The sequence below is a fragment of the Lepidochelys kempii genome, chromosome 4 (assembly GCF_965140265.1).
Source record: "Lepidochelys kempii isolate rLepKem1 chromosome 4, rLepKem1.hap2, whole genome shotgun sequence".
Taxonomy (NCBI): domain Eukaryota; kingdom Metazoa; phylum Chordata; order Testudines; family Cheloniidae; genus Lepidochelys; species Lepidochelys kempii.
The window spans coordinates 23,711,819-23,726,478 of record NC_133259.1 but is presented as its reverse complement, the minus strand read 5'-3'; the positions used below and the strand labels follow the sequence as shown (position 1 = coordinate 23,726,478).

Here is a 14,660-nt window from a genome sequence, read left to right as displayed (position 1 = left end):
CCACTATACTGTTGGGAGGCATGATGTGAGCTAGCCTGTAGCGCTAGATAATATAGCTAGAAAACCACTCGGAAATCTTTTGAGAGAATATAGCTTGACCATGAGATCTCTCTGCTATAGCGACGAAAATTCTTGGAGACTTTTTGATGGGTTTGGGACTTTGCAGGTAAAAAGCCAATGCATGCCGGTCATTGAGGGAGTGAAGTCTCGTCTCTACAGGAGAAGTCTGTGGTTTTGGAAAAATGACAGATACGTGAATGCATCAGTTAAGGTGAAATTTGGAGATGACCCTGGAGAGAAATTAAGGGTGAAGGCAAAGGGCTACCATGTTCTTCTGACATACCATAAAGGGAGAGTCTGTCAAGAGGGCTCCCACTTCGCTCAACCTCCTGGCTAAAGTGGTGGCTGCTAGAAACGCCACCTTCAAGGATAGATGGGACATAGAACATGTTGCTCGGGGTTCAAATGGAGGTCTAGTAAGTTTCGACAGCATGAGGTTAAAATCCCACAGTAGTGCTGGTTTAATGACTTGCAGAAAGGCCTGGATGAGGCACTTCGTGAATTGTGTCGTAGCTGGGTAGTAAAGACAAAGCACCTGTCTACTGGAGGGAAGAAGGCACTAATGGCTGGCTGTGAGGTTGATTTGTAATGAGCTGATCAAGAGACCAGATTTCCTGGGAGACAAGAGATAATCTAAAACAATCGGGATGCTTGAAGAGACTGGGTAAGACTGACTGCGCTCTACCCAGGCAAAGAAATGCCTCTCTTAAGTCAGATAGCAGGTCCTAGTCAAATCTTTTCCATTCTGGGAAAGTGTAGCCTGGATGGGAGTTGAACAAGAGTGCTCTGCTTCCGACGCTCATCCAAACACCAGGCCATAAGGTGAAGCGAGCCCAGGCTGGGGTGTTTGACCCTGTCCTGCATCAGGAGTTCTAGGAAGGGATGGATCTTTATTTGGAGGGTGGTCTGACACTGACAGAAGCTTTGGGAACCAAAGCGGTCTGGGGCAGTACGATGCTATGCGAGGGGGGGCTGGCCTTGCCATGACTGTTCTTTCTCAGGACCTGTGGAAGCAGGGAATAGGAGGAAAGGCATATTTGAAACAGTGCGTTCATGATAATAGAGTGTTGCCTTGGGAGTTGCAGCCTGTGGCTCCCCTGGAACAATATGGGGGAGGTTTTTGTTCATTTGTGATGCAAAGAGGTCCCACAGAGGTGTGCCCCACCTCGTGAAAATGTCTGTCAGAATGGAGTTGTGGATTTCTGACGTGTGGTCTGCCGAGAAGTGACTGCTGAGGTCATCGGCTAAGAAGCTGTGAATACCCAGGAGATATGCCACCTGGAAAGTGACCTTGTACCTGATGCACCAGTTCCAAAGTCTGACTGCCTCCAGACAAAGCAGTAGAGACCTTACTTCTCCCTGTTCATGTAGACCAGGGTGGTCTGACATTAGCTGGATGTGGAGGGAGTGAATGAGTGCGAGGAAGACCTTGCATGCAAGGCAGACTGCCCGCAGCTCTAGGATGTGGGTATGTAGTCTGGCCTCCCATGGAGTCCACACTGCTCTGCACAGTGTGACTGTTCAGATGGGTGCCCCACCCAAGAATGGAAGCATCTGTTACAGTGGTGAGACAGAGTGGGAGTAGAGAAGGGGACTCCCACTCATACCTTGTCTGGATTTGACCATCAAATGAAGGAGGTGATGATCCTGGTAGTAACAGTCACCTTGAGGTTGATGTGGTCCTTGTTGGTAGAGTAGACCAAATTGAGTCATGCTGGCAGGCAACGTAGACGAAGCCTGTCAAATTGTGTCACATGAGTACATGCTGCCATATAACCTAGCAACGATAGGCACACTCACAATGTAGTTTCAATCTGCTGGAAATCAAAGAAATCACGCTGCACATCCTTTGATACCTTTCTGCGGGGAGGATGGCTCTTGCGGAAACAGAGACCAATGTCGCCCGATAAAGTTTATTACCCTTCTGTGGGATAAAAAAAGACTTTTCTCCATTAATGCAAGCTTCCAGGGCTGTAAGACTGAATGAGAAACTGAGTAGCTGACCTGACCTCCTGTTGGGAGTGTCCTACAAGGAGCGTCGTTCAATACAGAAAGACGGTGTGGCCCTGATGTCTCAATCTGGGCTGCTGCCACCACAGAGAAAACGTTCGGAAACACTCTGGGGACTGTCGCTAGTCCAAAGGGGAGGACTTGGAGATGCTCCCGGTCCACCATAAAACTGTAGGAACCTCCTGTGGGAAAGGTGAATGTCTATATGAAAATATGCATCTTTCACATTGCGAGTCCTGAACCACATCCCTACTTGAAGAGAGGAGATGATGGATGCCCTCGTAACCATCCTGAATCTTGACTTCCAAATGAAGATATTGAGTTGCCAAAGATCCAGAATGGATCTCCACCCTCAGTCTTTTTTGGAGACAAGGAAGTATAGAGAATAGAGCCTTCTTTCTTGATACTGAGGTGGGACATGTTCTGTTGTCCCTCAGAATAATGGAGGATTCCAATTCCTGCTGAAGAATCACCTTGTGAGAACAGTCCCTGAAGGGGGACAGGGAAGGGGTTTTGTGAGGAAGGAAGGAGAGGGTGCTCTTCGAAGTATCCCTGGAGGATAATCTCCCATACCCATTTGTCTGTTGTGATTAACTCCCAGCTGTGGGAGAAAAAAGTAAGATGGCCTGCAAAGATGACAGAAGGGTCAAGTTGCATCAGAAATGTTCAGTGGGTCTTGACTAAGATGTCAAAAGTGGCTCCTAGCAGTGGGCTGGGAATGAGTTGTGGTGACAGAATCGGCTGAAAAGCAGGGCTCAGTCTTCTGTTGCTTGTGGGGAGGCTTGTCAAGATGCTGGTGGTAGAGAGCACGAGGAGTAGGCGACAGTGGTCTTGGTATATAGGTCTGCCTTTAGTGCCTCCTCCTTGGGGCTGATGTGTAGATCCCCAGAGAGTGGAGGGTAGACCTTGAGTCCTTTAAAGGATGGAGAGCATATTTTTTTTTAATTTAAAATGTTTGACTCAAAGGGAAGGTCTTTGATCATATTCTGCACTTCCTTGGGGAAGCCCCAGGATTGCAAGCATAAATCCCTCCTCCTAACAATACCAGTGGCCAAGCTTCCGGATGCTGCATCTGCTGCATAACTGCAGCCGGAAGAGCCGTTTTTGCCATCAATTTGCCCTCCTTTAGAAGGGAGAGGAATTGGGCTCTGTCATCAGGGGAAGTTTGTCCTGAAAGGGAGCAAGCCTAGAACAGTTCAAGTTGTACTTGGCTAGTAAAGCCTGGTAATTGGCGATGGGGAATTGCAAGACTGCAGAGAAGACCTTACTCCAGTCTCTTGGAGCTCTTGTCTGGTCAGGTGGTTCTAATGCATTGTGACCTATTTCGTGCTGTAGAAGCCTGTAATACCAGGGAGGTAGGAGCAGGTGGGAGAACAGAAATTCGGCTCCCTTTGCTGGGATGAAATAGCTCCTCTTGGCCATTTTAGGCTTAGAGATGCAGGCCGCTGTGCTGTGCCAATATGGCCTCATTAAATGGAAGAGCAACTTACTTGGGCTCCGTGGCTGTGGAATGTCTATCACACAAAGTTTTGGGTCTTGGACTTTCTCCAGGGATATTTGGAGATCATTAGCCACTCTTCGTATCCTGGTATTGCCTAAAGTCCGCTGATGGGGATGGGAAAAAAGGAGATGAAATATGAGGTAAGAAGGAACTGAGGGGGGGCATTGACCTGTACTGCATTTTATACCCTTGTTCGGGAGCATGAGGAGACCTACTGCACAAGTGCAGGCCAGACACTGTCCAAATCTCTGGCCTTGGGCACATGCTTACCCATGTGCAGAATACATATAGGGACCAGCAATCGAAGAAGAATGGATTCTCACCCTGCATGTCCATGTGCCCCACAGGACATAAAGGACAGAGCCAGCCCTTACTTCCTTTGCCAATACAGAATCCTAGATGAACAGAACTTCATAGAAGAGGTGTAGGGAGTTCCACTGTGGAAAAACTACAGTTCCTGTCGGGTAAATAACTGTTCTTTCTTCAAGTGATCGTTTACACAGCTTCCATTTTTGGTGACGAACAAACAGTTGTCCATTTGCGTGGAGGTGAGCACTAGGACAGAAACTGCAGTACAGCCCTACCAAACAAGCATCTGATCTGGAATCTTTCACCAATGAGTGGACACTTGTGTATGTGTGGACCAACCTCCATGTAGCTGCCCCATAGATTTCAGAAATTGGGACATTCTTCCAACAGGAAGGAGAGACTGCCTGAGCTCCAGAGGTGGCTAGGTGGTTCTAACCTGGCTAACTCATAACATGTCTACATACAGGTTGGAGGCGCACTTATGTAACTTCTGAGAACATTAGCCTGACCCTTAAACCTCTCTGCAAAGGCCACTAACGTCAAGGTGTGTTTCTGAATGGATCTGTCCTATCAATGTAAAAAGAAACTGCCCTTATTGTAGTATGTTTGTGCGATTTAGCTTCCTCTGAGGTTGAATGAGGCTTGAGGAAAAATACCAGGAGATAATAAGCTGGTTTATGTGGAATTCTGAAACAAATAGGACGAGGCCTTTGAGTGAGCCTGTCCTTATGGAACACTGTATAAGGGGTATCCATCATGAAGAGCTGAATCGCCCTATCCTTCGAATCAATGTCAATTGCCAGTAAAAAGACAGTCTTCACAGATAAACAGTAAAATGAACAGGTTGTTAAGAGTTCAAAAGAGTCCATTCAGCCAGGTGACCCTATATTGAAATCCCAAGAAGGAGGGGGCTTCCGAGATTGGGGGAAACAAATGAAATGAGACCTTTGAGGAATCTAGCAACTGTAGGGTGGGGAAAATATGGTCTTACCATGAACTACAGGATGATGTATAGATATTGTAGCTAAGTGTTCTCCCTGTGGAGCTAATAGACAGTCCCAAAAAAGTTTCATTGTTAGTAGGTAGTCCAGAATAGCAGAAACAAAGGGAGACATGACACTGCACTGCTCACATAGAAAATCTTTTCTATTTTTCTAAATAGATCAGCCTGTGTATTTCTTGCACTACCTCCTGCTGATGCTGACTGAAGATGACCCTCTTGAGTTAGACCTATGATGGGTTTTTTGGGGTGATGGGGAGGGAGGGGAATCAGTCTGGAGGGATACTCTGTCTGCTGCTTACTGTAGGCACACTAGAAGACATTACCTTGACTAGTGATTGATTTGTGTAGTCTGAAGTTATAGAAATAAACCCCCCCATAATGCTCATGCTATGTATATAGGACATGCACCCAATCACACATCTGCAGCTTCTTTGGACACCACACTGAATTCTAACGCTGTGTTCAGCTTTGTTACGAATACAGCGTGATATGATGTATAACATACAATTTTAAAACTGCCCCAAATGCCACTAATACTATCACTTTGAAATGTGTACAATAGTATCACTACTGCTAAAAAATGCTTGAAATAATCTTCAAATGTTACAAACCTGCTATTAATAGCAAATGAATATGGACAGACATCTACCTTTTAATTATTTCCGAAGACAGACTTCCACTTTTATGAAGGGCGTATTTGCTGCTTAGAAGTATGAAATATATTTTAACACTGCTGTATGCATGCATTTCATGTTAGTAAAAACAAGAACCAGCTTTCTTCTTAGAAAGACATTGAATTACTTTCATTATGTGACAAATAGGCACCCTAGAAAATTCCACTTAGCATAGATCTGCACCTTTAGGCTCCTAATTTCCTTTATAAATCTGGCCTGAATTGTTTTTAGACTGTGAAGTGCCAGGAATTTCACTACAAGGACACAGAAAGCTTTAGGTACACGGAATGCAACCAGGAAATAGGATCAGTGACTGAATATAAAATATGCCTTGAAATGGTTGAATTTCTTTGTTGTTTCTTAAATGCATGATTACTTTTATCCAAAACGCTGAACTCCTGAGGAGTTGTGCTTGTCAGAGAAAAGTTGCTGGTCTTAACTTCAGTGAGTAAGTTTAGGCTCAGGGAGACCTTGAAGGTTTCCATTTTGTAAAATATATGCCTGAGAAAAAGAAGAAGATCCAATCTCTGCTGTAATGCTGTTGTAACCATGCCTAGATCTCTTTCATCTGCTGGTTTTGCATTACTACCTTCTTCAAAGACTTCTGGGTAACACATGCTATCTAAAACCACAGGTGAGCTTACGTCAGGTTTAAAAGGGGAGATCTCAAACGAAACCTGAAATATAATCTCTGGTCAAGCTTGAGATACCTTGGCGGCCGTTAACATTTCAATCAAATCGTGAAATGCAGCCTCTTCATTATTTCTCAACACAGTGACAAGTATCCCTACCTATACTGCCCCGCCAGACTGAAACTTACATGGTTTAAAAAAATAGATAAAATAAAAAACGTTTAGAAATAGCAGAAATTCTACTTTTTCCTCCTCAGTGTTTTAACAACCAAATTGCATTTAGATACAGGCACTCTAAAGGACAGCAGGATAAGTAAAATAACATGAGCTAAGGAAAGCCAGAAAGCCTCACCTCTTATGCTACCTTTTCCCCAGCCTTTGTTATATTTTTATTGGAAAAGATAGTGACCTGAGATATAGCTCCCAAGGAAGCTGGCTACATTTAAGGCAATCTAAGCCTGTTTCTCCTAAAATAATCTACCCCAAAACGCTACAGCAGGATAATAGGCTAAAGGCATAGAACTTCTCTACAAAAAAGTTAGCAGATCACTTTGAACTAGGTTGAAGGAAGCTTTCCATTTTGTTACTTTATTGTCCAGAGGGCTAGGTGTTGATTATTCAACCTAACGCTTTACTGCGCCAGCCTCTCTCTTGTACCTGCTAGCCCACAGAATGAAGTTGCTTTCATTCAAACAGAATATCTGATTTTAACAGCCTAGCTGGGATTCACACTAATAGAGCCTTTTGATCTGGCAGAATCAGTTTGTATGGCTCTTCGAACTGTCAGATGTTAATAGGAACATTGTCAAGGCTTAATGATGTAAAACTGGAGCACTTACATATTCAGCCCTCCCTCCACTATATAGGTGTCTCGAAGACTTGAAATTCTTAGAAAATGCTTGAATACGAAAAAGAATACCATCAGAATACCATCAGAAGCCCTGAACTCATGAGCAACAAACAAGATAATGTGCAATGGATTTAAAAAAAGAAAACGGGCTGTGTTTCTGCTTTGCGTCACCAACATAAAACACTAATTTTTCAAAGGATACAGTATATTCAGATATTTACAAAGATGAGTAAGAAAGCTGACATAATTCATCCTTATACATCTTTCTTTCTCCATGCTTGCATGGCACTTATCCCGCCCCCATCAAAAAAAAAAAAAATTCATCCCAAGCATGACATTTACATTAATGCTGCAATAGTGGGATTTTGCAACGAAATCCCCATCAACATATTGAAATTGACTGTTGCACTGCTGAAACGCCAAGTATTGAAATGGATCTCTGCAAGTAAAATAAATCAATCATCTTGTGGAAACAAGATGTAGAACACTGGGAAAGAATTCATAATTTAGACAAACATTTAATGTGACACGTCACTATTTAATACACAGGTACCACAGTCACACCAATGCTCGCAACAACGGCACGATGATCCAAAGGCATAACTTTTAAGAGGATATTTTTAAGACCGATAATTTAAAGAAAAGCTTTCAGTAAAAATATAGACGGACTTAAATTTAAATAAACCCTAACTGTGTTTATATTCTGCTGTCTTAAGAAAATCCTTACTCCGTGACAGTGCTACAAATGAGTATAGAAGTGACAGTGTACTGCCATCATGAGGATCTTTGGTAGTACTGCCTGTTCAAACCATAATATATTGTCATCTTTAATAAAGAGACAATAATAATACCCTATGTTCCAAAGACTCCATTATAAAACATCCAGCATCAACACCATGTGTTCTCGCCCCATTTTTACATTGGGCTCATTGAGATTTATCTTCTAGCCTGTATGGATTTCTGTCAAAAAAGGAAACTCGCTTAACATTAGGACTAAAAAAAAAAAAAAAAAAAAAAAAAAAGATACTTAATGGGTCATGTTTCATCAGAACCGCAAGAGAGAAAACCCATCTCATTCTTACAAGGAAACTGATTGTTATAATTTGATCATCAATAAAAACTTCCCTGGTTATTTACAAACGAATGTTCAAGTACAGCCTGGGGCCAAAGATAATCTCAGTTTCAGAAGCAATGTAATTAAAAAGGGTTACACCATCTCAGTATACTACACGTCATTACCACAAAATGAAGATGAATTTTCATGTGGCATATTCCTTAGAACAAATACTTATGGAAAATAAACATCTTTTCTCCTGGATCACACCACTGTCTTGCTCTTTTGGTTTTTAAAAAGTGACCATGAGTGTATTCTCCATAAGAAAGCTATCTCAGCATTGGTGCACATGGATAACATTTACTAAAACATGTTCAAAGTTAAAAAAATCTTTCACTTTGTTCTTACTGGAACCAACCTTTAAAATCTGCGCAATAAAAACAAAAAATTGCACATTCCCTTTTTGGTACCAAAGGTAACAAACCAGGAATACCAAACACTTAACCAGCTCTGCATAATGCTGATGAATGATTTTCAAAATATATAAAATCCAGCTGGGAGAAGGGCATAGTTGCAACATGCTATATGTATTTTTCTTCTTCACAGACAAAATATACCTCACACACATCTGGGAAATGTCCACTTATAAAATTTTAAATATCATTTATCTGACTTAAACAAACAAACTAAGGATTTGAGATTTCAAATTTACTCACAATAAGAAAATCAATTACATACATGGGACGTTCACAAAAAAGATACAGGGTCAGGCCCAAGAGTACATTTAAAATGAAACTGACCTAAAAAGTAACAGCAATGAATATTATTAAATGACAAAATTGGATGAGCAATCCAAATTAAATAATCTGAATTTAAATATTGCTTTAATTATTATAGTCAAATAAACTTGACTATTTTAATAAGGTGTCTGAAGTTCTCTAAGTGAGTAAGAAAGGCTTCTTGAAAGTTACCTGCTTGGTTCGAAGGTTGCCAACCTGAGTATTTGATAGCACTCTGAGGTCCGGTTGGTTTAAAGGCTGTAGCAGATGTGATATTGGCTGCAGCTGGTTTGGTGTCAGTTTTGTCTGGACTTACAGGCATGCTCCTCACTGAGGCAGCGGCATAAGCAACAGGCTGTGAAGCCTCCAGGGAATCACTGTTCAGAGACAAAAAGAGTATTTCTTACCCAAAACAGGAACACACTGAAGTGATGGTACATGTAAGACCAAGATGTAAAGGGTTTTCCATTCATACTAAACCACGAGTTGCATGAGCAGTTTTATCATAATCATACTTGAAATTACTTTCTCTTATGCAAAAAGTCACAGATTGGTCCCAAATCCTACAAAACCTTGCCCTCAAGACGCCTTTTAAAATCAAAATTTATTTAAAAACTAAGCCCACCTATCTTTTCTCTTCTCCGCTATACATAATCTCTCTTACTGAGGGTTGGTTTTTTTGAATACTGCATATTTAGAAACTAAATGTTCCTGCTAAGACCAATTACCGGTATATACTTTTTAAAAGCTATTTTCTTAAAATTTCCACAAATAGTCAACATAAAAGTCCCTTTTACAACATCTTTTCTAAACACCTAAATTTGTCACTGAACAGGAGTAGAGGTAGAATTCTCTACTGCAAACTCAGCATGACTCGAAGACTATTCCATTACTGACTTTTAAAATAGATTAACATTTTCTTCCTGGATAGTGGGTAAGTGTCCATATGTTCATGTTTTATTTGTAGCTCTCCATAAAAATGTCAGCACAAAAATGACTGACACACATAAGTGATGGGCAACTACATTCCCATATCTGATTATTTTAGTATTTGAAAAGAGCTTTAGTCGTTTCATACCTGCATGTTTGAAAGCACAAACATCTCAAATAAAGATTTGTGCAAGGTTACTTGTTTTAAAAACCCGAGTATTTATCGCTGAAAAATGAAAAATATTTTAGTAAGAAACCTTTAAAATAATACTATACTTGCTAATGAAAGTAATTTGTAAACAAATAGAACCACAAACAGCAGGAAACACTAACTATTTCTGTAACACAAAGACATGGCACAACAGAGCCAAAGCCACATCCATATTTTGTCCCTCCTTGAAATCTGAAATCCTAACACCTTTGAAATCCTATAAACTTTACAACTCTACAGCACATGTGGATTGACTGGACGTACTGAAACACAGCTATGCTTGGTATTAGCATATGATACCAAGTTTGTCTCGTAAAAATCCCTGAGACTTTTTAGTGAAAACTAGTTAATACATGTGCACAATAATGACTTGTCTATAAAAAAAAAAAAAACTTTAATACTCTCCAGCGCTATCCCTCATTATGAACTAGTGACCTCGCCTTCTGTTTGCCAGTCACAGTGAAGTGTCAATATTTCATGTGCCTAATCCACAAACAAGGAAATTCAGACTTAAGTTAAAACCAAATCCTCAGTTCACCTCATTGTATTTACAGCAGTTATTGCAATTACACAAAGCTTTAATTATCGGAATAGCTGTGATCAGCTGCCATGGTGACTGATTTACTATTTATTGTATGTATGTGCAGTGACACACTGAGCATAAAAAGGAAACCCCCATGTTCTGTAGCGTTAATATGTTTGTCAAAAAATTGTTGGAGGCACAAATCCATAGATAACTGATTCTTTAGAAGCTTAAAATATACACCCTTTCAACAGCAGGCTTTAAGGAGGTGTGTATATTTGAAGACAATCAAAAAGGACATGATTAAATAGTAGCCCATCTACCGATGAGGATTAGACACGTAGGCCTTGTCTTAACTATGAAAAAAGGTCTATTTTTAACTTGAGCAAAATTCTTGTGACGAAAGCCAATTTGTAGTTTTCACATAAGTGAGTCGGTTGAGTTAAACCCTGGGTTCCCCCAGGGCCTTAAAACTTGACCTGCTAACTTGCAAGAAAATGACAAATTGCCTCATCCTCACAAGGCTTTTACCTCAAGTTATCCAAGTCAAACTCAGAACACATTTTTTCATCACAAAGATGAGGTTGAAGGAGAAGGCCTGTTCTGGCCCCTTTACCCTGGGTAAAAGGGCCAGAGTGGCATAAAGGGACACAAAAAGCCCTGATTCCAGCTGGGGGAGTGCTTGTCCCAGGAAAATTCTATGGAAAACAGTTATAAACATGTCATCCAATGACCCTGTCTCAAGTCCTGGCATAGGGGGAGCGCCAAGGGCATGGATCAAGAGGTGAGGGGCCACATCACAGTATGGACCGCAGTATGCAGCACTGTGGAGATTTTGAGCAGTGCTGCTATCCACAGTGTAGCCTGGGTAGGCTGCTGTACGTTAAATAGCCGCTCAGTGCTGTCCCAATTATGCCGAAGAGTGTCTCTAGGCCCTGAAACAGCTCAGCATTGAGGGAGTACAAAGGAGGCTTAAACCCACTCCAGCATGCCCTTCCCCCCTGCCCCACCTTAAAGTACAGCAGAGACTCTCAGCCCAAGAGCATGCCACAAAGACTTGGATTCTACAACTGACTTCTGAGCAGCGTCCAATTCATTCAAGGTCCCCATCCTGATAGTTAAAACTTTTCATCATCTTGGAGCAGACAAACAATTCTCCATCCACTACCATCCCCAGACCAGTGGGTGCTCATGTCTACAGTGAGCTAGGATAACTCATGGACTGGAGACACAGGCACTTTCACTGCTGAGTCCCATGCTGTGGAAATTCCCATCAGAGAAGATAAGCATATCCTGTAGTCTTATCGTTTCCAAAGGCCAGTGGGAGGGGCGGGGGGGGGGCACCCTTTCATAATAGCCTGTCTTCACTTTCTGTGGCAGACAGTGACAGGAAGAAAAGTAGGTAATTCAGCCATACCCCAGGACAGCATGAGCATAGTCTGTGCCCGCTTTTGTTTTTATACTGACTCTTAACGACTGTATTACGTGCATCTCACTAGTATGATGAAGCACATTTTATATTTCACTTAGATTAAATAACAGAAAAAAGTTAGCAGTCCGTGATCATTTGACCTTAATGCCACCATTTGGCTTTCTTTAGGAAGATCCTGTAAGAACTTGGGTTGTTACAGTTTAAAGTGACCTTTAAACAGCAGATTATTTTTCCAGGCGGTGTCATTTTTCTATTTTCAGTGTATGTTTATGATAAATTTGAAGTCCAAACAGTGACGGCATGCTTGTTTATTTGGACAGTATTTGGTTTGCAATTCATTAACACAGTACATGCCAAAGGGCTGGTCTACACCGAAAACTTGTATCAGCACAGCTATGTCTCTCAGCATTGTGAAAAACCCACACCCTTGAGATGTGTAGCTATACCAACCTAACCCCCAGTATAGACAGTGCTACGTCAACAGAAGAATTCTTACTTCGACCTAGGTATCGCCTCTCAGGGAGGTGAACAGACTACCATGATCGGAAAACCCTTCCTGTTGCTGTTGTGTTTTAAGTGTAGACATCGCCTACGTTTTGGGGGTTTTGTGAATGTAGCCTCCCTTTTAGCATGTGCAATTACCTATTGGTGTAAATGTTATCTGAATGCCTAAGCACCTGATTGCACCAAGAAATCAGGCAGAATCTCCAAATGACATAAGGTGTGCTGCAAAAAAAAAAACTGGTTCCACAAGAAAAATGAGGTTAAGGCCCTGTTTAAAAAAAAAAAATCAAGCACTAATATAGTAATAACTTAGGCGGTGATCCAAAGCTCACTGAAATCAATGGGAGTCCTTTCATTGGGTTTTGGCTCAGGCCCCTCAGATATAAGTAAACTTACTCCCATAAAGGCCTCAAAAAAATGAAAGTTATTCAGCAAAGCTGACAGCAATTTGTTTTTCTGCTCCCTTGGCTCTTCCAAGTTTTCCCCACCCCAGTAGCTTTACATCACATTAATCTTTTCTTAAAAACTCAGTCAATATGGAAACCAGTCTTACAAGTGCTAATTTTCCCCACAAATCCCTTTCTGATTTGAGTCCATGATTCAGTCAGAGATTGTTTAATGGGGTTGTGTATTTAGGGAAGACTGAGGACCTCCTGAATGAGAGTGCTCAAAACACATCTCCTAGACTGTCAAGTTGATCTGATATACCCACCATCACAGCCACTCAGGCAAGAGCCCAATTATAACTTGAGGATTTTCTCAAGAGACTTACTTTCTTCCTCCATTAGCAAAAATAGAAGCAGTTTCCTTTCCCTCCACTCCAAAAACCAATCACCACCTGACAAACCACCTTTAAAGTAAAATATGTTCCCTCATACAAGAGCACACGTAAGAAAATCCTACTGAATCAACAGCTTCCTTTGCACAAAGACAGCTTTGTTTTTTAAAAATTAGCAAGGTGGAGCCAGATTCTGAGAGGCTATCAATAAGCTCCATTGACTTGCATTCATTCTACCCAACTTACATCATTGGAGAATCTGGCTCAAAAATGGAAAAAGCAACTTCCCAAAGTGGAAGCACCAGATGCTGAAAACACAGCAGCTTGCTGCATTATAATATCCTATTTAAAAAACAAACAAACAAAAACATTTGTATGGGATGACAGAGGATAACCCAGTGGACAATTGCGGTCTTTAAGACCTCTTTCAGCTGCTGCTCTATTTTGTGGGGGCAACAATTGATTTATTTTTGTTCATATAAGGATACACAAGTCATCTTTAACCATACTAAACTTGAAATATGTATAGAAGTGCAATTTGGAATGCCTAAAGCACTCAGGACAGAAATAGTGAAGTTAAATATCTGCAATTGCAAGTCATCTCAAGATATAGATGACAGCGGGTCATAGCTAGCTGTTATCTGAATCAATCATGATATTTTATGTTTTTATTAAAGCTTCAGCTCCTGGAGTCATGGGATAAAGTGAGACTCCCAGATTTCATTTAAAACCAAAAGGCAAATAAAAAGAGACCAATACTTTTTTTTAAAAAGAAAAATGTCATTTTTAAGTTAGTTTTCTGATTTTTGAATGCTCAGAGTCCACAATATTGTGCTCCAGATGTAACCAAGGGAGAAACTTAACAGAGAAAAGTTCCAAGCCATGGTTTCAGCAGCCCTTGAGATGGAACTCAGACACCTCTTCCTGCTCCTTCTGTCTGTTCGAGTGACCAAAGAGACTGAAGTGTTCTCCGACTGGTTTTTGAACCTTATAATTCTTGATGTCTGATTTGTGTCCATTTGTTCTTTTATGTAGAGACTGTTACTTTGGTCACTTGATTATAGACCTAAAAGTGGCAATTCTTCAACAAAAAAACTTCAAAAACAGACTCCAACGAGAGACTGCTGAATTGGAATTAATTTGCAAACTGGATACAATTAACTTAGGCTTGAATAGAGACTGGGAGTGGATTACACATTATTTCCCCATGTTTATTCCCCCCCACCCACTGTTCCTCAGTCGTTCCTGTTAACTGCTGGAAATGGCCCACCTTGATTATCACTATAAAAGGTTTTCTTCCCGCTCCCCATCCCCTGCTGGTAATAGCTCATTTTAACTGATCACTCTCCTTATAGTGTGTATGCTAACACCCATTTTTTCATGTTCTGTGTGTATATAAATCTCCTCACT

General features: G+C 41.2%; 1 protein-coding gene across 6 annotated transcripts in view; it reads right to left on the bottom strand.

Annotated features, from left to right (window-relative positions):
- The window catches only part of PDLIM5 (PDZ and LIM domain 5), a 183,881-nt gene that overhangs the window by 30,437 nt on the left and 138,784 nt on the right, over positions 1-14,660 (bottom strand). For all 6 annotated transcript variants that reach the window (XM_073340718.1, XM_073340717.1, XM_073340723.1 and 3 more), the window contains one exon: positions 9,065-9,249. In XM_073340718.1, the coding sequence (XP_073196819.1) occupies positions 9,065-9,249 (185 nt within the window). The remainder of the gene's footprint in view (positions 1-9,064; positions 9,250-14,660) is intronic.